Source organism: Centropristis striata, chromosome 20, assembly GCF_030273125.1.
Source record: "Centropristis striata isolate RG_2023a ecotype Rhode Island chromosome 20, C.striata_1.0, whole genome shotgun sequence".
NCBI lineage: Eukaryota > Metazoa > Chordata > Actinopteri > Perciformes > Serranidae > Centropristis > Centropristis striata.
This window is the reverse complement of record NC_081536.1, coordinates 33,666,769-33,688,911: the sequence shown is the minus strand read 5'-3', so window position 1 is coordinate 33,688,911 and position 22,143 is coordinate 33,666,769. Positions and strand designations below refer to the sequence as shown.

The 22,143-nt window shown below is 38.9% G+C and overlaps 1 protein-coding gene across 4 annotated transcripts in view; it reads left to right on the top strand.

Annotated features, from left to right (window-relative positions):
- Positions 1-22,143, top strand: part of LOC131993918 (spectrin beta chain, non-erythrocytic 1-like) — a 141,035-nt gene that overhangs the window by 118,335 nt on the left and 557 nt on the right. For all 4 annotated transcript variants that reach the window (XM_059359994.1, XM_059359993.1, XM_059359995.1 and 1 more), the window contains 15 exons: positions 400-678; positions 3,067-3,197; positions 3,827-4,031; positions 4,856-5,230; positions 5,953-6,039; positions 10,638-10,795; positions 11,371-11,509; positions 12,126-12,210; positions 12,293-12,489; positions 12,942-13,042; positions 13,304-13,358; positions 17,900-18,102; positions 18,909-19,082; positions 19,230-19,272; positions 19,929-22,143. The exon at positions 19,929-22,143 is cut by the window's right edge and continues 557 nt beyond it. In XM_059359994.1, the coding sequence (XP_059215977.1) occupies positions 400-678; positions 3,067-3,197; positions 3,827-4,031; positions 4,856-5,230; positions 5,953-6,039; positions 10,638-10,795; positions 11,371-11,509; positions 12,126-12,210; positions 12,293-12,489; positions 12,942-13,042; positions 13,304-13,358; positions 17,900-18,102; positions 18,909-19,082; positions 19,230-19,272; positions 19,929-20,147 (2,451 nt within the window). In that variant the 3' untranslated portion in view covers positions 20,148-22,143. The remainder of the gene's footprint in view (positions 1-399; positions 679-3,066; positions 3,198-3,826; positions 4,032-4,855; positions 5,231-5,952; positions 6,040-10,637; positions 10,796-11,370; positions 11,510-12,125; positions 12,211-12,292; positions 12,490-12,941; positions 13,043-13,303; positions 13,359-17,899; positions 18,103-18,908; positions 19,083-19,229; positions 19,273-19,928) is intronic.

Sequence of the window (22,143 nt, the reverse complement as noted above, 5' to 3'; positions counted from 1 at the left end):
TTAGTTGTAGTTTTCTGTAATGGGGTATTTGTTGGGTGGGAGATTAAAAGAGGTCACAGTCAATTTTGCCTTTATTTCCTTTGTCTGATCCATCTTCATTATGTATGAAAAAAGTTGACAAAGAGGAAAACGAAGGACATTTTCACTATAATTTTAGTTAGTTTTATAATCACACAATACAGTTTCAGTTAATTATCATTATCATGTAACCTTTAACCCTTAAAACAAAGTCTGAAATCTCAAAAAAGCCTTTAAAGAAGTGAGGACCGGCCGAAATGTCCTCACTCTGTTGGTTAAAAACGTGTTCCGGTCCTCACTATGTAGGGAGTACAAGAACACACACACACACACCCGTACCTGTCCTGCTCCGTGTCCTGACCTCTGACCCCTGGCCCTCAGACCCTGCAGAAGGAGATCCAGGGCCACCAGCCGCGCTACGACGACATCTTCGAGCGCAGCCACCACGTCCTGCGTGACGGCGGCGCGGCGGCCGAGCAGATCCGCCAGCGGCTCGGCGAGCTGACGGCGCTCTGGGAGCAGATCAGGAAGGAGACGGAGAAACGCCACGGGCGGCTCAGCGAGGCCCACGAGGCCCAGCAGTACTACTTCGACGCCGCCGAGGCCGAAGCCTGGATGAGCGAACAGGAACTCTACATGATGCTGGAGGAGAAGGCCAAGGTGAGGGGGGCGGGGTCAAAGGTCGCTAGAGACCGATTAGAGTCTGAACATCAGGTCAGAGGTGATGGATCAGCAGCAGGATCCTCCTCAGAGGTCTCCTCCTCTACGCAACACACAAACTGAGTGATTACAACCAGTAAAAACACGAGATAAATCCAGTTTCATGTTCAAATCTGTGTTTTTCTAATGCAGTTCTGAGGTCCTGGAGGGGCTTAAAGGTCATTCTGACCTAAATATAGATTATTTGAGTGTTTTTAAAGGCATATTTTATCATTTTTTGCTGCCAGAATGTTTCAGGTAGATTCTGTTTTATCAGATCTGAGAGGGTTTTTAGTTTGTTACTGTAGTGATCAAGTCTCACACTTTCAGAAAGGACTGAGAAATAGTTTAACTGCTGTATTTCACTAATGAGCTGAAACGGCTGAGGATTTAAAAGTTCAAACAACTTGTTCTTGTAAAACACAGAATAAAGCAGTTTCAAGTTAAAATCAATGTTTTTTTAATGGAGTTCTGAGGTCCTGGAGGGGCTTAAAGGTCATTCTGACCTAAATATAGTTTATTTGAGTGTTTTTAAAAGCACAATTAATAATTTTTTGCTGCTAGAATGTTTATCAATCAAAACAATTACTTAAGAGAGAGTTTTTGTGATGTTGTGAAGGAGCGTGGGATCATGGGTAATGTTGTTTTCACCATCATTAAAGTAGTTTCAGTCAGTTTTTCTCAGTTAAAGTTCCTTTAGTGTTGATGTTTCAGCAGCAGAATTCTCCTCCTCTCCACAACACACAGCTGCTGATTAAAACCAGGAAAAACACTGAATAAAACAGTTTAAAGTTAAAAATCTGTGTTTTCCAAATGCAGTCTGGACCAGAGGTAACCAGAGAGCCATTTATTCTTTAATTCAACCCTAAATATAGTTTATTTGAGTGTTTTTAAAAGCATAATTAATCATTTTTTGCTGCTAGAATCAAAACAATTACTTAAGAGAGAGTTTTTGTGATATTGTGAAGGAGCGTGGGATCATGGGAGATGTTGTTTTAATCATCATTAAAGTAGTTTCAGTCAGTCTCTCCTGTTAAAATTGCTTTATTGTTCATTATTCAGCAGCAGAATTCTCCTCATCTACACAACACACACAGCTGCTGACTAAAACCAGTAAAAACACTCAATAAAACTATTTTAATTTAAAAATCAGTGTTTTTCAAATGCAGTTTGAACATTCTGGAGAGGCTTGTAGGTAATTCTGAACTAAATATAGTTTATTCGAGTGTTTTTAAAAGCATAATTTTTATTTTTTTGCTGCTAGAATGTTTCTAAATCTGGCAGAGATCAGCGGGCAGAGTGAGCAGGTTAGAAAAGTGTGTTTTGTATTTAATAATCTCCAAAAATCCAGCATTTTATCCTAGAAAAAACTGTGAAAACAGGTGTTTTCGTCAGAATTTGAACTCTCCGGCGGTCCTTGAATGCATCATCAGTTATGAACGTTTGTGTTATATAAAGAAGTGACCAAAAAGAAGCTTCAAACTGTTGTATTTCCGACTTCATTCTACATTGTGCCCAGTAATAACGTGTAAAACGCTTCCTGTTTCCTTTAGTTTCAGTTCAGCTGTCAGTTTCTCAGTTTCTCTGTTTTCTGTCAGTTTGGTTTGTTGCCGTCAGACTTTCTGCTGCTGCTGATGGTCAGTAAACGTTTATTACTCTGATAGTTTCAGGTAGATTGTGTTTTATCAGATCTGAGAAGGTTTTTAGTTTGTTGCTGTAGTGATAAAGTCTAAGACTTTCAGAAAGAACTGAGAAATAGTTTAACTGCTGTATTTCACCAATGAGCTGAAACGGCTGAGGATTTAAAAGTTAAACGAAAGACTTTTTAATTCAGATCTTCAGATCCAGACGTCTGATGACTAAAAATCAGTGTTTTTTTAATCCAGTTTGGCAAACCACAAAGATCTAAATAGTGGAACATAGAAATGTGGCTTTAAAGTGAACAAAAGGTCAGTTTATGAAGGTTTTTGTCAGACAACATGACTCGTGTTACAAAGAGGATGTGACTCCACAGACAGACAGGAGAGCAAAGGATCTTAGTCATGATTTAGGTTTTTATCAATAAAACCATGTTAAATGTCTAGATATCAGCTCTTACATTAAACTGTTAATCTGCTATTTTTGTTGTTATCATTATATTTGTCCAAACAAATGAACCTTTAGTTGAACCAGACATTAAAATGAACAAGAAACTGAAGAAAATAAAGGTGGTTTAATACTTTTTGACTGTATTTCTCCCTTCACTTCAGTTCCTCTTCCTCTCTTTGTCTCTGTAACTCTAACTGAATAATGTGTGTGTGTGTGTGTGTGTGTGTGTGTGTGTGTGTGTGTGTGTGTGTGTGTGTGCAGGATGAGCAGAGTTCTGTGGCGATGCTGAAGAAGCATCAGATCCTGGAGCAGGCGGTGGAGGACTACGCTGATACTGTTCACCTGCTGTCCAGCACCAGCAGAGGACTGGTAGCTGAGGAGCACCCAGACAGGTGAGGAGGTGCAGGGAGGAGGAGGAGGAGGAGGAGAGAGGAGGAGGGGGAAGAGGAGGAGGAGGGGGAGGAGTAGGAGGAGGCCAGAGGGCTGTTCCATCAAGGTGGATTAAAGGAAAAACCTGGTTTAATATGATAAACCTTATTAATTTTAGTGAGAGATGAGTTCCATCAAAGTGGCTTGTGTGACTCCCCACTCAGTAACCATGGTAACTGATATCGCTCAGTAACCATGGTAACTGATATCGCTCAGTAACCATGGTAACTTACACCACTGACCTATCCTGCTCCGGGGCTAACAGACTAACTGCCGAGCTAACTTTAGCTGTTTTCTCACAATGTGCCGAGGCATTAATTTATTTACCTATTTCAGTCAATCTGTTGTTGAATTCATGCAACTTTTATTTTGGAGTGAACCCTTTATTTGAAAGCTAAACACGTATAATTTAAGAAAAGTGTAAACGTTTTTTGTCCTTTATTTGTTCATTTTGTTCTAGCTGTTGAGACAACAAAAAAAACTCATGCATTCTAAACCAGGAGCTGCTGCTGTGGTAAATATCCAACAGCCCTCAGGTGTAACTCTGTATGTCTTGTTGTCTAAATATCTTATTGTCCTCGTGTTGTCCCAGTGAGCGTATCGGGATGCGTCAGTCCCAGGTGGATAAGCTGTACGCGGGGCTGAAGGACCTGTCGGAGGAGAGGCGGGGCAAACTGGACGAGAGGCTCCGCCTCTTCCAGCTGAACCGGGAGGTGGACGACCTGGAGCAGTGGATCGCTGAGAGGGAGGTGGTGGCCGGGTCCCACGAGCTGGGACAGGACTACGAACACGTCACCGTCAGTACACCTCTATCACTCTATCACTCTATCACTCTATCACTCTATCACGCTATCACTCTATCACTCTATCACTCTATCACGCTATCACTCTATCACGCTATCACGCTATCACACTATCACGCTATCACTCTATCACTCTATCACTCTATCACGCTATCACGCTATCACTCTATCACGCTATCACTCTATCACTCTATCACTCTATCACTCTATCACTCTATCACACTATCACGCTATCACTCTATCACTCTATCACTCTATCACTCTATCACACTATCACTCTATCACTCTATCACTCTATCACGCTATCACTCTATCACGCTATCACGCTATCACACTATCACGCTATCACTCTATCACTCTATCACTCTATCACGCTATCACGCTATCACTCTATCACGCTATCACTCTATCACTCTATCACTCTATCACACTATCACGCTATCACTCTATCACGCTATCACACTATCACTCTATCACGCTATCACTCTATCACTCTATCACGCTATCACTCTATTACTCTATCACTATATCACGCTATCACTCTATCACTCTATCACGCTATCACACTATCACGCTATCACTCTATCACGCTATCATTTTTTTAAATGACAGATATTTACTGTATATAATTAAAATTTAATTTTAAATAAATTATCTGTAAAATAACCATTCCTATTAATCGTATAATCTATCTTGAAAATATTAACTGGGGAGATCATCATTAAAATAGTTTATTTGTGTTAAATTAATATCAGCCGACACATTTTTTAATGTTTTAAATATTGATATGTGTCTCTTATTAACCCCTCGTGGTCCAGATGCTGCAGGAGCGTTTCCGTGAGTTTGCGCGGGACACCGGGACCATCGGTCAGGAGCGTGTGGACACGGTGAACCGGCAGGCCGATGACCTCATCAACGGCGGCCACGGAGACGCCGCCACCATCGCCGAGTGGAAGGACGGGCTGAACGAGGCGTGGGCCGACCTGCTGGAGCTCATCGACACGAGGACGCAGATCCTCGCCGCCTCCTACGAGCTGCACAAGTTCTACCACGACGCCAAGGAGATCCTGGGACGCATCCTGGACAAACACAAGAAGCTCCCCGAGGAGCTGGGCCGCGACCAGAACACCGTGGAGACGCTGCAGAGGAGCCACACCACCTTCGAACACGACATCCAGGCTCTGGGGACACAGGTACACACACACACACACACACACACAGGCACACACACACACATACACACAGACACACAGGTACAGACACACACACACACACACACACACACACACAGGTACACACACACACGCACACACACACACAGGTACAGACACACACACAGGTACACACACACACACACACAGGTACAGACACACACAGGTACAGACATACACACACACACAGGTAGGACCACCCACACACACACACACACAGGTAGGACCACACACACACACACACACACACACAGGTAGGACCACACACACACAGGTAGGACCACACACACACACACACACACACACACACACACACACACACAGGTAGGACCACACACACACACACACACACACAGGTAGGACCACACACACACAGGTAGGAACACACACAAACACAGATACAGAGACACACACACACACACATTGGTACACACAGACACACACAGGTAGGACCAGACACACACACACACACGCATACAAACACACACACACAGGTACAGACACAGACACACACACACACACACACACACACAGGTACATTTATAGGTATTCACAGGTATTTTTTGCAATTTTTTTTATTTAATCATTAATTTGTTTCTAATTGTGTATTTTTTGAGCCAGAACCAGAATGTTTTTCCCCTGTTGTTGTTGTTGTTGTTGTTGTTGTTTATGCTGATGTGTGACCTCTCCCCTCGGGTCTGCAGGTGCGTCAGCTGCAGGAGGACGCCGTTCGTCTGCAGTCGGCGTACGCCGGAGACAAAGCTGACGACATCCAGAAGAGAGAAGGAGAGGTGAGCTCCGCCTCCAGCAGCAGAACCAGAACCAGAACCAGAACCAGAATCTGACTGCATGCTGCTCTGCTGCTGCACTAACTGCACCGGTCCTCAGGATCAGTTTATTTATCACTAACAGATCAGAACCACAGAGAGAAAGAGATCAGAGGATCCTCAGGGTGGAAGAGCTCTGACGTGCAGCTCATTAAAAGTGATTTTATTCAGGTTAAACCAGCTTCAGGTGAAAAAACTAGTAAAGTCTGCAGGGCATGGTCAAAATGCAGGAAACAGCAGAACGTCTCCTGCTGGGGAACATTAGAACCTCACTGATGCCCAAAACGACTAAAAAGATGATTTCTCTCTCAATCTTCACAGATTTTATCTGCAGTCAGATTTTTCAGCAAAACTGTCGATGAAAATGTTTTATCTTCTTTGACCTTTTGTTCTCCACCTGAGAGTTTTTTTTAGTATTTCAGAGACATTTTTATTCCAGAAACACTCCAGATTCAAGTCTTCTAGCAGAGAGAAAAACTTGTTTTCTTGCGTTCAGAATGACTAAATGTGTGTTCAGGTGTATTTTTAAAGTTGCAGGACACATTAAGAGTCAGAGGAGCTGGTGAAGGAGGTGCAAAAAGAGACTAATATTTTAGGTGAAAACTGTTTTCTTAGTCTTTAGTTTAGCGCTTAATTTCACACAGATAACAGAAGGTGAAAAATCTCCTTCAGAGGGTTTTTAGGCTGAAGGGAAGAAAGGAAACCTGTGATTTAATTTGCATTTGCTGAGATGGTTGAAGAACTGCACCGAGTCTTTGAGTCTCTGGAGTCACGAGTCAGTTCATCTCATTCAGAGTGTTGAAACGCTGCATCAGGTTCCAGCTGCGATTTGGTTTTTGTTGGTTTTGTCTGCAGAGCTTCATATTACTGCAGAGACATTTCAGAAGAGCGGTTTTATGGCAGATTTTATTGATTTGGTCATTTTTAGCTGATATTTGTGCTTCTACTGGGAGTCAGTGAGTTTGCTGCACAGTTAAAGGGTTTTTGGTTCTAATTGTGTTTAGAGATTTTTCAGGAAAATTAGGCACATGAGGCGTGTTTCCATTGAGTCGTTTCTGAGTACTTGTTGGAAAGCGGCTGAGTGTTTTGGCTCCGCCCACTAGTTAGTTCCCCTCGGCCTCTGTTTCCATACAGGTACTATTGTAGCGGCTAACCAACGGAGTTAATGTGACAACAGACCGACGCGGCGAGCAGTGTTGCTAACTTAGCGACTTTGTCTCTATATTTAGTGACTTTCAGACCCCCTTAGCGACTATTTTTCAAAAAAGCGACTGGCGACAAATCTAGCTACTTTTCCTGGTGTTATTGAGACTTTTGGAGACTCGTTAGTACTCTTCTTAATGAGTAGCAGGCGCCGTCCCAAAGCACTCACAAGCAGCCCAGTGCTCCCAGCTGCAGTCAGAGCAGGAGATGTTAACCCCTCAGCGTCCAGTCTGACAAAGAATCACGCATGTTTGATATGCACCTCAACCATATTCAACCAGCGTTGTCTAGTCAGTAGCGGCTCAGAAAGTACCGAGCCGAGGCAGGTACTTCCTGAGCCACTAACTGGTGAAGTTGGGCGGATCCTCTCTACTAAGCCACACCCATAGCAGCTCACTACAGGGGAAAGTACCTGATGGAAACGCACCTAACTTTAATCTATGACATTCTGAAGGTTTCTTCTTCTCAGGTTTTTATTTAAGTTCAGCTCATTTACTTCAGAGTTCCTGACGTGTGTAAAAACCTGCAGCAGTTTGAACTTAACAAACTCTTATTTTGTAAAACTAAACTTTATTTTGTCTTTTTTCCCATTTTTTAAATTTATTTATAACCATAAGTCTCCGTCCATCTCAGTAAATGCTTCCTGCAGAAAACATCCCTCGTTATAAACTTCCTACATGAAAAACAAAGATCTTTAGTAAATGCTGGTGAAGTTTAACGAGCTTAACGAGTTGTGGTGGACTTCCTGTGGGCGTGGCCCAGCTTCCTGTCTCCTGTGTCTGATGACTGAGTGTTTTTGTGTTTTGACCATCCCCTGTCCTTCCTGTCGGCAGAGGAGAGAGGGCGAGGTGAGACTCCGTTCACTCAAACCAACATCGGCTTTGCATCAGGCTTCATTTCTGGCTGCAGTTTCAGATTTCTGTTGATCCACTAAAATGTTTTCAGTCCGTTTTAGAGACATTTTAGTCGTTTTCATGCAGTTTAGCCGCGACTAGTTACCCCGCCTCAGACCTGCAAACACCTCCAGGGTTTGTTTGGTTTATTCAAGGACCAAAAATGACAACATTGGAAAAGAATAGATAAATACAGAAATTTAGATCAATGCAAAAAAATAAATGGAAATTCTATATTTTTACATTTATTTGATTATTTATTAAGGTATTTCTGTATTTATTTATTTATGCATTTATTTCTAAATTTTTCATGTATTTATTTAGTTTTTTCCACATTTATTTTTACATTTCCACACATATTTATTTATTTATAAATGTATTTATTTATGTGTTAATTTTTACTTTTTTCCCTACATTTTTCATGTATTTATTAAGTTACATGTATTTTTGTAGTTATTTCTACATGTATTTATATATTTATAAATGTATTATTTTTTTCTTTATTTCTATATTAATTTCTACAAATATATATATGAATATAAGAAAAAAATAATCTAGAAATATAAAAAACTAAATAAATGTGGAAATAATTAAATAAATATATGAAAAATGCAGAAATTGATGAATGAATAAATAAATACAGAAATTAATGATAAAATAAATTTAAAAATAAATAATTTCTATTTATTTTTTGCATTTATTTATATTTTTTATTTATTCATTTATTTCTAATTATGTCATTTTTCGTCCTTGATATGTTTTAGTATGTAATGAGCAGTAAGCTCCACCCGGCCGGCCTCTGAGCTGCTGAAAACAAACGCTACCAGGAGTTTGCAAACAGTCTGATCAGTCAGTGAGAATTAAACATTTATCTCATTCTGCTCACAGCGAAGCAACACGATGTTTTTATTTGCTTTAAGGTCCAGAAGCTGCTTGTTAGCTGCAGAATGCTGCTGCAGTCTGAGAACCAAGCGACAAGAGGATTATTTTTTAAATGCAGACATTCATTCTGCAGATGTTTGCAGCTAGATTTTAGTATAAAACAGAGAAAGTGCTTCCTGCAGCTTTGCCTCGTGAAACTCCGACGCTTTGACTTGTTTTGCTGCTTGTGGCTGAAAAAACCCAGTAGACCTGTTAGTTTTATTAGTTTTGTTAGTTTTATTAGTTTTGTTAGTTTGTTAGTTTTTTAGTGTTGTTTTTCAGTGATGATTGAAAACTCGTTCAGCTGCAGATGTCTGCACAGAGAAAAAATGTGTCGAGGTGAAAACTGCAAAGGAATTTAGTGTACATATCACAAATTTTTTGCAGCTTTTGTTGCGAAAATGAAATTACAGAGAAGAGGAGGGTAATATTCAGGACAAAAAACCCATGACAAACTCTTCTATTCTCTGAGATTATTAAATGAAAAAATCTGAAAAAAAACAAAACATGTCTTTCAATTTGTAAATTTATAATCTCATAAAATTTTTGATTTTTTTTTCCCCTGTACATTTTCGAGAGTTTATTCTAAAAAGATTTACCGCTTCAGAGAATATTCGATTTTTTTTCTGACAAATTTGAAATTTTATTTTCCAAAAACAATTGAAATTTACCACTCCAAACTTCAGATTTATATCTAAAATTTAGCACATTAACTTCAGGGAATATCACTTAAAAAAAAAAAAAGAAACAATTTATTTTATTTTTTTCACAGAAATGTTTGACTTTATAATCTGAGAATATTGGAGGGTTGGGTTTTTTTTGTAAACTTTTCAGATTCTTCTCATAAATTTACAACTTTAAAATTATTATATAATGAAATTTTTAAATATATAATAATAATGATGATGAAATAAATCTAAAAATATAGACTTTCTATATTTTATTTATTTATTTCTACATTTATTAATTAATGAATATATCCATATATTAATTCATTTATTTCTACTTATGTCATTTTGCATCCACATGTATTTATTTATTTATAAATGTTATTTATTTATTATGTATTAATTTGTTAATTAATTTCTGCGAGACTTTTGTCACAGTGTGTGTGTTTGTCTCAATGTCAGAATTTAAATTAGCCAAATAAATTTATGAATATGGAAATAAATAGAAAAATGTGTAAATGTAAAAATATATTTAGTAATAAATATATTGAAATGTAGAAATCAATCAATTAAAACAGAATATATCTAAATAAATTAGAAAAAAGTAAAAATATAGATATGTTTTTTTGCTGTTATTTTTATACAGATCTATCCATCTGTTTATTTATGAATTAACTTATTTCTACTTATGTAATTTTCTGTCCTTCCTAACAAGTCGTCTCGTTACCTGACGGCCTCTAAACAGGTTAAAGTTGCTGCATCAAATCTGAAATATAAACCAATAATAGTAGCGTCTACACAGACTGAGAGCCGTACACCAGCTGTTCTCCGTCAGTGACTGTTCCAGGGTTTTAACCTCCTGGTGTTTCTTCCTCAGGTCCTGGAGGCCTGGAAGAATCTGCTGGAGGCGGCGGAGGGCCGGCGGGTGAAGCTGCTGGACACCGGAGACAAGTTCCGCTTCTTCAGCATGGTGAGGGACCTGATGCTGTGGATGGAGGACGTGATCCGCCTGATCGAGGCCCAGGAGAAACCACGGTGAGCTGCAAGACTTTATTCTGTTTGGTAGATGCGACTCTGGTCTGGGTTTGATAAAGGGCATTAGAGTTTTTCTTGGAAATTTACAACTTTAACCTAATATTTTAATTTTGGAAATTCAAAGTTTTTTGGGGTTGGGGTTTCAGTCTTTTATGCTAAATCTACAACATTAACTTTTAAAAAAAAAATCTTTATTTTGGTTTTATTTTTCTTGTATATTTGTGACTGTAAAATATCTGTGTTCTTTCTCCTAAAACATATTTTTTTCTTAGATATTCTCTGTGATTAAAGTGGAACATTTATTTAGTCACAGAGAACATCTGAGGGTCTTTTATGCTAAATTTACAACATTAACTTTAAAAAAAGTTTTTTTTTCTTGTAAATCTGTGACTTTATAATCTCAGAATATATTCTTGTTACTTTTAGGTTTTTTCTTAGAAATGTTCCACTTTAATCTCAGAGAATAATAAAATAAAATTGTTTGTCAAACATCATGTTGGATAAAGTGTTTCTGACATTATTAAATGAACTATGAAGTGTTTCCTGATGTGTCTGTCTCTCGTTCTGGTTTCCAGTGACGTGTCGTCGGTGGAGCTGCTGATGAACAACCATCAGGGCATCAAGGCCGAGATCGACGCTCGCAACGACAGCTTCACCTCCTGCATCGAGCTCGGCAAAGCTCTGCTGGCCAGGAAGCACTACGCTTCAGACGAGGTCACCAACCTCACCAACACCTCACAGATCAGTCAGAAACTAGTAGAATCTGATTAAAGATTTAGTTTATTGGTCTTACTTTGAATTAAAGATTAAAACCTCCTCCTGTCCGCTAGCAGCTTTTCTTCCTTTCATATTGTACATAGGTGACTAAAAACCACAAACTGTGCTTAATAAGATGTGATTTTAATAGTGTTATGATTCAAATTTTACTGCCATGTTTGAGCTGATGTAGTTTAGGTTGCTAAACCAGATGTTACCTTTCAAATGAAGCCTCATACGTTCATTCTGACCTTACATTTCTTCTGTTATGAGCTTTTCCATTTATAAAATATGCAAAAATGTGGCTGTTAAAAGGTTAAAAAGTCCCCTTATGTGCTGATTGTTCATTTTTCAGAAATATCATTCAGATTATGTCCTTAATTGTGTCCTAAAAATGATTTTTAAGAGTAAATAAATGATGGAAGTCTTGTTTTTAATACCAATAATTCACATTAACATGAAGATTAAAGGGTTTAGATTAATTTTAGGAAGATGCTCATGATGTTGACTTCATTGATAATCTTCTTATTTCTTCCACATTTAAATAATCTGTTTTTCTGTTTCCTCCCCTCAGATTAAAGAAAAGTTGTTGCAGTTGACGGACAAGAGGAAAGACATGATTGACAAGTGGGAGGACAGATGGGAGTGGCTGCGGCTGGGTGAGGGGTTTTAATCCAGCAGTGTGTTCATTAGCTGCATGGTTCATCAGTTTAAATGTGTGTAACGTGTTTGTGTGTTCAGTCCTGGAGGTGCACCAGTTCTCCCGGGACGCGGGCGTGGCCGAGGCGTGGCTGCTGGGTCAGGACCCCTACCTGTCCAGCAGGGAGATCGGTCAGAGCGTGGACGAGGTGGAGAAGCTCATCAAACGCCACGAGGCCTTCGAGAAGTCGGCCGCCACCTGGGAGGAACGCTTCGCCGCTCTGGAGAGGCTGACCACGGTGAGCCGCACGCCGGAGCCGCGATAACCACACATTTCTATATTCTAAACCTTAAAGTCTGTTTTCAGAAGCTTTTATTGTCATTGCACAGTGTAACAAGTACTAGTACAACGAAATGTTCCATCAACCCGTCCAAAATGTATAAAACACACATACGATATGACGGAGGTTTCGCAGAAGTTTCAGCAGAATAGCTGCCCCAGAAATTTCAAAATAAGAAGATTTGTAATGCTCTGTTACTGGCAGTTTTATTCACCAAAATGTTCCACCCGTCAGGTTTGAAAAGTATGATTTCTTTTTTTTTAAATCACCAAAAAATCCAGAGTTTATTATAGTAATAAACTGAACCGTGACTGTGCTGGTTCCACAAAGCTGCAGGACCACTCCTGATTTTGTTCTTACAGATTTAAAAAAAATAATAATAATAATAAATCTTTTGTGTTTGTGTCCAGATGGAGTTATTGGAAGTGAGAAGAATGCAGGAGGAAGAAGAGAAGAAGAGACAACCTCCGCCCACCGAGGCTCAGCCGGGCGATGCTGCAGCTCAGCAAAGGTGTGTGTGTGTGTGTGTGTGTGGCATCTGTTGTATTCAGTTTACAATGAAATATGATAAAGAAAAGCAGCAAAACGTCTCGTTTGAGTGGCTCAACTTTGTTTTGCTCCAAAAAGTTTTTTTTAAATTACTGAATAAGTTAATCGTGTGTGTGTGTGTGTGTGTATGTGTGTGCGACTCTTAATGCTCTGTTGTGTTAGTTTTTATGTGTGATATCCACTGATTGTGTGTGTGACTCTGTGTGACTCTGTGTGTCTGCAGGGAGGGCGAGCCGGTGTCTCAGAACGGGCTGCCGTCCGATCAGGAGTCTCCCCGGGTTAGTTACCGCTCGCCTGCATACCAGCAATACAGCAGCACCCTGCAGAGCCGCAGGGCCGCCGCGCCCTGACACACACACACACCACACACACACACACACACACACACACACACACACACACACACACACACACACTAATGCACATGAAACATCATAAACACATTAACTTTTGAGCTCATGCAGAAATATCCTCCACTGTATTTATCTGTATTGTTTGCTGCTCCTCCTCACTGATTAATATCTTTATTTCTTGTTTTATACATGTAACACGTTTAACTTCAAAGCTTTGTTTTATCTTTGTTTTAAGATGTTAGTAGAATTTCTCTCTCGAGGAAATGAGATTTAAGAGGCCCTTTAAACTCCTCTTTAGTAAAAGGAACATTTAATTTAATTTAATTTAATATGAGCGGACCAATCTGCCTCCCCAGCAGTGATATCATGAGAACATTTTGATTATTTATAACACGATTTGACACGTTGTCCTTGAAAAGGGGAAAAAATGTTTATTTTTAATCAAAAATGTTCAGGTTTCTCAAATCTCCTTATACCTACTCCACATTCCTTTTTGTATTTAATTATTTCAATGAAAGAAATTAGAAACAGACAGAAAATCATGCTTGAGATGCATGCATGTTTCTGACGTTTAGCACAAAAAGTATGAATCCCTATGTGGTGTGAGTGTGACTGCAATGGTTGTGAATGTGACCACAAAACACACACACACACACACACACACACACACACAGACACACACACACAAACAACCACACCTATGTTTCTATCCATACCTTCTTTTTATTCCTCCTCCTTCCTTCTGTCTCTCAGCTCGACTCTCCCGCCGTCATCTCTCCTCAGCTCTTAATGCTGCTGCTTCTTTACGTCGTCATTTATAAACTCACCCTGTGGAACATGAACACCTGAGAAAACACAGCCCTCGCTCCTATCTCGCCTTTTAAAGCCTCACATAGTTATTTCCTAAAATATCAATCTGTCAAAGTTTTGTGGGCATTCGTAGCATTTATATAACTTGTTTTTTCTGGGATATAAATCATGGTGTCATCTGCATATTGACATATACTGTAATAAAACTACACCTAAAATAACACTCAAAGTAGAAAGCATACATTCATTAGTGGTTACAAAACAACAAAAACATTGTAGTACTGTAGTTTATTCTTCTAAATATAGATTCAGATACATTATGTCTTACTCTTGTTGTCTTAAAATAAAGTATTTTAAGCTGCTATAAGTTTAGTTTGATCATTAAGACTTTGCATTGGAAATCTGCAAAACGTGAATGCAGACAATCAAGTCAAAGTCATATTTTAGCATTTAGTTTAAAGAAAAGTACAATAATAAATTTAATGTAGATGACATTTGTAGACATTTACTTTAAAGCTACTTAAAATATAGCTTTTAGTGTATATACTGGCCCCCACTTGTCTACATCCTACAACCCAACTTCACCATCTTCATTTCTGTTTCTCCACATAGTTCAGTATGTGAACCATCATACATACTGAACAACATGCATCCATTCAGTTAATTACACATTCATTTTTTCATGTAAAACATCCTGGGTGTGATTAACATATCTCACAGTTAACAATTTGTTACTATCTGAACCCCAATGAGCCGTTTCAGGGCGTTTTATTCACTTTTTTTTTTCATTTTCCCACTGTGGACCCGTCTTTTACTGCAATATATTAAATATATATAAAGCAGAATTTAATGTTTTTAACAGGATCTGGTTAGTGCAAACACTTTTTTGTTCTGTAAAAGATATCCTGAAATGAATAGTGCACAATTATGAATGCCCACAGGAGTCTGCCTCACACGGGGCACCAATATATTCATTTTGGTGCCCGTGTGAGGCAGAGTCCTGTGGGCATTCATCATCATTCTTCACTTCCACACTCCTATACAAAACTGTAAAGTAAACTTTAAAAAAAGACACATTCCAATTTCGTATATTTTTGATATGCTGTTTTGCAAGTTGCACAATTCTTTAAATGATTCCGACTTTTCCGATTAATAATTATTAATTACAAAACCAAAGTTAGTTCTCTGATCTCACACATAATCATTGTACATACTGACCAATTTTCCTTCCAAATCATTCCACATATCCCATCATTTATCATTTACATATCCCATGGTGTGAGTGTGTGTGAATGTGTGTGTGTGTGTGTGTGTGTGTGTGGACTCCACCCTCCTCATGATATTGAAGTTCTCGTGTCACTGCAGCACTGTTCTGTTCTGTATCATCACATATTTGTTCCCTGTTATGACTTCTTTATTTCTCCTCATGGTTTGTGTTGCATGTCCATCCAGCTGTTCCCTGACTAACACACACTCCCCAATAAACCCGTCAGAACCAATCAGAGCGCTCAGACCCGTTCTGGTGTGTGTCTGTTTGTGTGTAGCTGTGACTTCACTCCATGTACAGTTGTTTTGTTGTTGCATGCTGTCACAGTTTGCTGTCCATGTAATATTTCTTCATCTCATGTTCTCTGACACTTTTCATCCCGGGGCTTTATTTTAACACGTATATATTCTTTGGTTTGCTCGGTAAATTAATTCACAGGATATTTGCAATATTTTACTAGCTGATTTAAGGTATCAACACTTAGTTGCTGCCGTTTCCTGACTTCTATATAACATTAAAAATCTGCATAATTTAAATGCAGTTAGTCACAGATTCATGAATTTCAAAATGCTACTTTATATGGTATTATTATTATCGTAAGTATTTTTTAAACATTTGTTTTAAAAAGAATTGTAATGTTTTTTTCATGTAGATAACTGCATGTAGAAGCAATTTTAAAGATATTTGCATTATTTTATCAGCTGATTTGTGTTAAGGGAACTCCGCAGAGTTGCAGCCGTTTCCTTGTTTGAATATAACACTTAACACTGAAAATCTGCATATTGCAAATACAGTCAAAATGCCTCTTTATATTGTTTTAAATTATTATTTAAACATTTATCATAAAAAACTGCTATAATGTTAATTTTTTTTCCTGTCGATATACTACATGTAGAAGCTATTTTAGCACTATATATAAAGTTGCCTGCTTGGTAAATTAATTAACAGGATATTTTGTAATTTTACTAGTCCATTTTTGAAAAAAATTAAGTACCTCCATATAGTTTCTTCACATTGAAGATGCAAATTCTTAATGCAGTCAAAATGACACTTTATATTGTTTAAAAAGGGAATCATTTTCATAAGTATTATTTAGCGATGAGCTTTAAGTAACAGATCGTAGAACCGGTCAAGGTCTGGATCGTCTTTAAGAGTTTGCAGGATTCTAAAAAAAAGCCACTATAACCTTTGATTTGGTCCAACGTTTGATCAGCTGTCAGAGAAACTTCTTAGAGTTTAATCTGAGCCTTTAACGCTCTGAGTGAAAGCTGCAGGATCGCTCCGGCTCTCGCAGTCCTTCAGTTAAAGCTCCAGGATCGGTCCAGCCCCTGAACTCTCCTCACTGGTCCGGCCCCTGCAGAGCTCAGTGACAGGGTAATAAGCATCCGGTTGGAGTGGGTGTGCTGTGGAACAATAAATCTGTTTTGATACTAGGCCAATCGCATCCTCCCCTCACCAATAATAATGACGCCCAGTAATGACTCCAAGCAATTTTGTTGATAATTGTTTGAGATTTTTGTGTTTGTGTGTGTGTGTTTCCTCGTCTCTCTTCACACTGTCTGTCATGTTGTGTGTTCTGAAGTGGTGTTGTGATTATTATTTGTTAATGTGCATGTCCTAAAACCTGTAATCAGTGCTGATCAGACCTCTCTGAGCTTCTAATGATGTTTCTCTAATCAGTGCTGGAGTCCAACGCTCAGCTCACCAGATTAAACGTCTAAAAACAAATTAATGAGGCTGAAGCAGCTGATGTTGGTGTCAGGTTTCAGAGATGTTTCAGGTGGAGGTAGAGACTCAAGAAATGGTTATTTCCAAAGATGTTAATCTGTTAAACTTTTGTGGGCATTCGTAACATTTTTATAAAAAAAATCTGGAATATAAATTGTGGTATCATCGGCATATTGACGTATACGATCATAAAACTAAACCTAAATAATACCTTGAGTTTCAAGACTTGTTTTTGACTTGTAGTGATTTTTCATCAGATAGGTTATTGTTTTGGCTTAATTGTTTCTTCATTCATTTCCTCTTGTAGTATGTTTCATGAGAAGTTTGAAATCAGAATATTTGAAACAATGTTGCATTTCATAGATTTCCAAACAAGCAAAGAATATAATGTTGCAGATTGGAACATGTGTGCAAGTTTTAATTAAATGCAGGTTTTGTTTGGTAGATTTAGGAGAATGGTCTCATGAAAGTAATAGGTCAAGGTTGCAGAAAACACCAATCAAAACTCTTGATTCGGGTGCTTGTTCTTGTTCGCTCCGCTCTGCATGCTGCAGCTCTGATCTTTTACAGCTTCTGTGTCTGAGAGAAAACGAGTGTATGAAAGAGATCCCTCCATCCTCCGCCCTCCTCTCACCCTCCTCTCTCTCTTCTCTGTTTGCAGGAGAACGTGGACGGTGGGGAGGTTGTGAACGGCGTGTCGGAGCCCAGCCCCGCGGGGTCTCCTGGGGCGTCCCGCAAGGGCAAGGCCAGCCAGGCGGCGACGCTGCCGGCCAAGACCCAGCAGGACGCGCCCACCTCCCAGCTGGAGGGCTTCCTGCACCGCAAGCACGAGTGGGAGGGGCATAACAAGAAGGCTTCAAGCAGGTACGGGATCACACCTTCTGTTTGCTGTTAAATATCTCTTTAACACCTAATCCTTCAACCCAGTTGGACACAAGAGTCTCAGCTTTCCAGTCATACCCGATTTATGCAGCTCTCAGACTGTTTAGGGACCCCAGGATGCTCAAAGATTAACATACAGTAGGACAGAATAACACATTTTACTGCAGGCTTTAACCTTTAACTGCATGTTATCAGCATAAACTGGTCAAAAAGGAGGAGATTCTTGGGGACCAAAATAACTCAAATTCATTCAGATATCTGGAGGTCAGAGACCCAAAGACCAGCATGTGCATAAAGTGGGCATGTCACGTCAACAAACAGCCCGAATATATTTAATTAAGTATCATAGGAAACAGAAAAAAAGCAGGCATGGTTCCCTCACAGATTTCTGCAACTCTGACTGTTTAGGGGCCCCAGTGTGCAGAAATATTCAAATCCACCATTTTTAACTCATATGCATGGGATCTGCATAAAGTGGGCAGATGCCCATACATCTAAAATATAACTGAACTTTAGTGCAATATTGTAACATATCATGACATGGTTGTTACAGATGGATTCCTCAGATCTTCTCTTGTTTCATATGATATTAATACCTTCTCTGTAGTCTGCTGCAACCCAGAAAGAAATATTAAAGAAGCTGAAAAAAGTCTCCTCTTCTTCATGAAGGATTTTACTGACATGAATCTGTTTATTTCTCCTGTTAAATCCATATTTGGTGTTTTAAAGAGTGTTGGAGATCAGTAACGGTGCAGAAGATGCTGATGAACGTCTCACTGTGTCTGCAGGTCGTGGCACAACGTGTACTGTGTGATCAACCAGCAGGAGATGGGTTTCTACAAGGACCAGAAGAGCGCCAGTCAGGGGATCCCGTACCACAGCGAGATCCCCGTCAGCCTGAAGGACGCCGTCTGCGAGGTGGCGACCGACTACAAGAAGAAGAAGCACGTCTTCAAGCTCAAGTGAGTTCAGTCTGTAGGTCTGACAGGAAGCTGAAGCTCAGTGTAATAATATATATATAAAGTCATCTGTATGTGTAACATGAAATAAGTCTGTAAGCTTATTATTAACTTATTATTATTGTTTAATACATTCTGTAACTTCCACAGAATCACTGACGGGAATGAATATCTCTTCCAAGCCAAAGATGACGTAAGTAAAAAAAATATATATATATTTTTGTCCTCTTCTGTGTCTCTCTCCTACAACAATATTGTTATATTTTCAATTATCTATTTATTATAAATATATATATATAAGTGTAATTATATTCTTTGTACATTTTTATATATTTATCATAATTTATTTAAATTATATTTGCCATTATGTTTAGTATTTAAATATTTTTTATCATACCTTAAGTAATTCATTCATTTATTTATATATTTATTGTATTTTATTTATGTATAAAAATTTATTTACCCCCTTTTTGTATTTATTGACGTTATATAAATATTTAATATATAGTTTATTATTTGTCATTTTATTTTGCCATTTTATTTTAATTTATTCATTAATTTACGTTTATGTATGATTATATTTATTTGTATTTATTTTATTAATGTATCCCAATTATAATATAACAATTCACTTATCTCCCTATTTAGGATGAAATAACATGAAATAAATATTTTATAAACAGCTTATAGACACTATAATGCATTTGTAGACATATGCAAGAGGTTATTAAAATATTTCTCATAATTCTCCTCTTGTGAATCACAATGTGATAAAATATTTGATACATTTGATTTATTGATAATAATTTGAGTTCTGATTATTCTAACGTCTCTCTCTCGGTGCTGCAGGAGGAGATGAACGTGTGGATCTCCGCCATCTCGGCCGCCGTGTCGGGCGACAAGCTGGAGGTGACGCCGAGCAGCCACAGCACGCCGGCGCCCGCCGCGCGCGCTCAGACGCTGCCGGCGTCCGTCACCGCCGCCACCGCCACCGCCGCCGAGTCCAGCCCGGGCAAACGAGAGAAAGACAAGGAGAAGCGCTTCAGTCTGTTCAGCAAGAAGAAATAAGACGCTCCTCCTCTTCCTCCTTTCCTCTTCCTCCTCCTCTTCCTCCTCTGGTGCTGTTTGGGCTCGCTCCTCATCATCGATCCATCTTTGATGTTCTCGTAGCAGCTGATACTATAACAACTAAAATTAAATTAACTTCTAATGTGATGAAAAATGAGGAAAAAAACTTTTATTAACTCGATCTGGACTAAATCAGATCCCAAACAGCATCTCCTCCTCCTCTTCCTCCTCTCCTCCTCTTCCTCTTCCTCTTCCTCCTCCTCTTCCTCTCTCAAAGCGTGACTCCAGCATGCAAGCTCCGAGCCAAAACTCTCTCCACTCTGTGCCTATCAACCGTCCGGTCCGGCTCAGAGCTCGGTTCAGCTACAAACACACCACCTGTATCCTCTGTTCAGTTTTTGTAAGATAAGCAGCAGGAAAAAGTAGAGAAAAAATATTAAAAAGTGAATTAAAAAAAAACGGGGTCTGCAAACGCTTTCCAGGCAGCTGCTGTCGCCGCTGAACAACAACAACACGATGTAGAGGAGTTCCCACAATATTCCTGTTTATTATTATTATAATTATTATTATTATTATTATGGCTATTATTTGTGTTTTCTATCTTCCTTCTGTTTGCTTTCTCATCCTCGCCCCGGCTGTCTGTCGACTCCTGCCTTCTGTGGGTCCGTGTTCGCCCAGTCGTCTCTTTTTTTTTTTTTTGCTTTATTTTGGGAAGTTGTAGGTAGTTCCTGTTTGTTCGGGTCCATCCTCAGTTTTTGCGAGGCCTTGTCTTTGCAAGATGACGTGTATCCCTCTGTAGTGGGGAAAACTGAGACCACGGCGGGGTAAAGCTCTGAAAAATTACACCTCTAAAAAAAAAACACAGAGCGAGACATCAAAGAGCATCAAATGCACTGAATAATTCTGCTTTTCTGCTGGTTGAATCTGTGCAATAAACCCGTGAAAAGCTCAGTGAAGTTACGCTGCGGTGCTGTCTAATTCCTGCAGCTTCACAGAAGCGGAAGTAATTTTGAGCGTTACCCTGCGGTGCTTTGAACTGTATGTATAACTTGTGTATAACAAACTGTTTAAAAAAAATAAACCTGTGTTTAATTTCACCTATATTTACTACTAATACGACCGTGATAAGCTTCATTTCTCTGCCTAACGATGTGTAATCTGACGGAGGAGCCATAGAGCAGAAATAACTGAGACCAGTGAGAATGTTTGTCAGGTTTATTTTCTACTCACACATTTTGTTTTAGTTTTTTTTTCCTCCCCTCTGTATTTTCTGTCAAAGGTTTATTTAGTCTGACAAGTACGGAGACGTAGATGTTCTATAAAATAACTTTTAGCTGTTTAAGTGGACGAGTTGGTTCTAAAAATTAAAATTAAAAAAAGCATTTACTGGAAAAGTGAGTAATGTTGCAGAATTCTGGTCGCTTGCTTGTTGGCTTCAGCTCTTGTTTGTTTTGTTTTTATTTCAGGACAGTGAAGTGAAACTGTTTCTGTGTGTTCGGAGGTTCTTTAATGACAAAGTGACGACGATCTGAGAGCGTGAACATTATTTTATTCATGTTCGGGGGCCTCAGTGTGTCGCATGCTATTTTTAAAAAATCTAGCATGTTAACTTGGTGCCAAAAGTTTGAATCGCTCCTTAATTTAGTTATTTGACCCAAAAGAGGCTCCGGAATATTAAAACATTAACAAGTTTTAAGCATTAAACGTGAGCTGGTTTGTGGGATTTGTAGCTCTAATTAGACGAGTTTATCTCGTCATCTTATTTTCTAAAACTTTGCAAAAACAGAGAAAGATGAGTTCAGATTTCACAAATGAGAACTTTGCTGGATTTAGTTATTTGACCCAAAAGCAGCTCCTTAATATCAAAAAGCTTTGAATCTTAAAAAGTGAGCCAGTTTGTGGGATTAATGGCTGATTTAGGGAGTTCATCTCGAAAAACGTGTCCTGATTTCACTAAAACTGCAATAACAGAAATTCACAAATCCAGCGTTGCTTC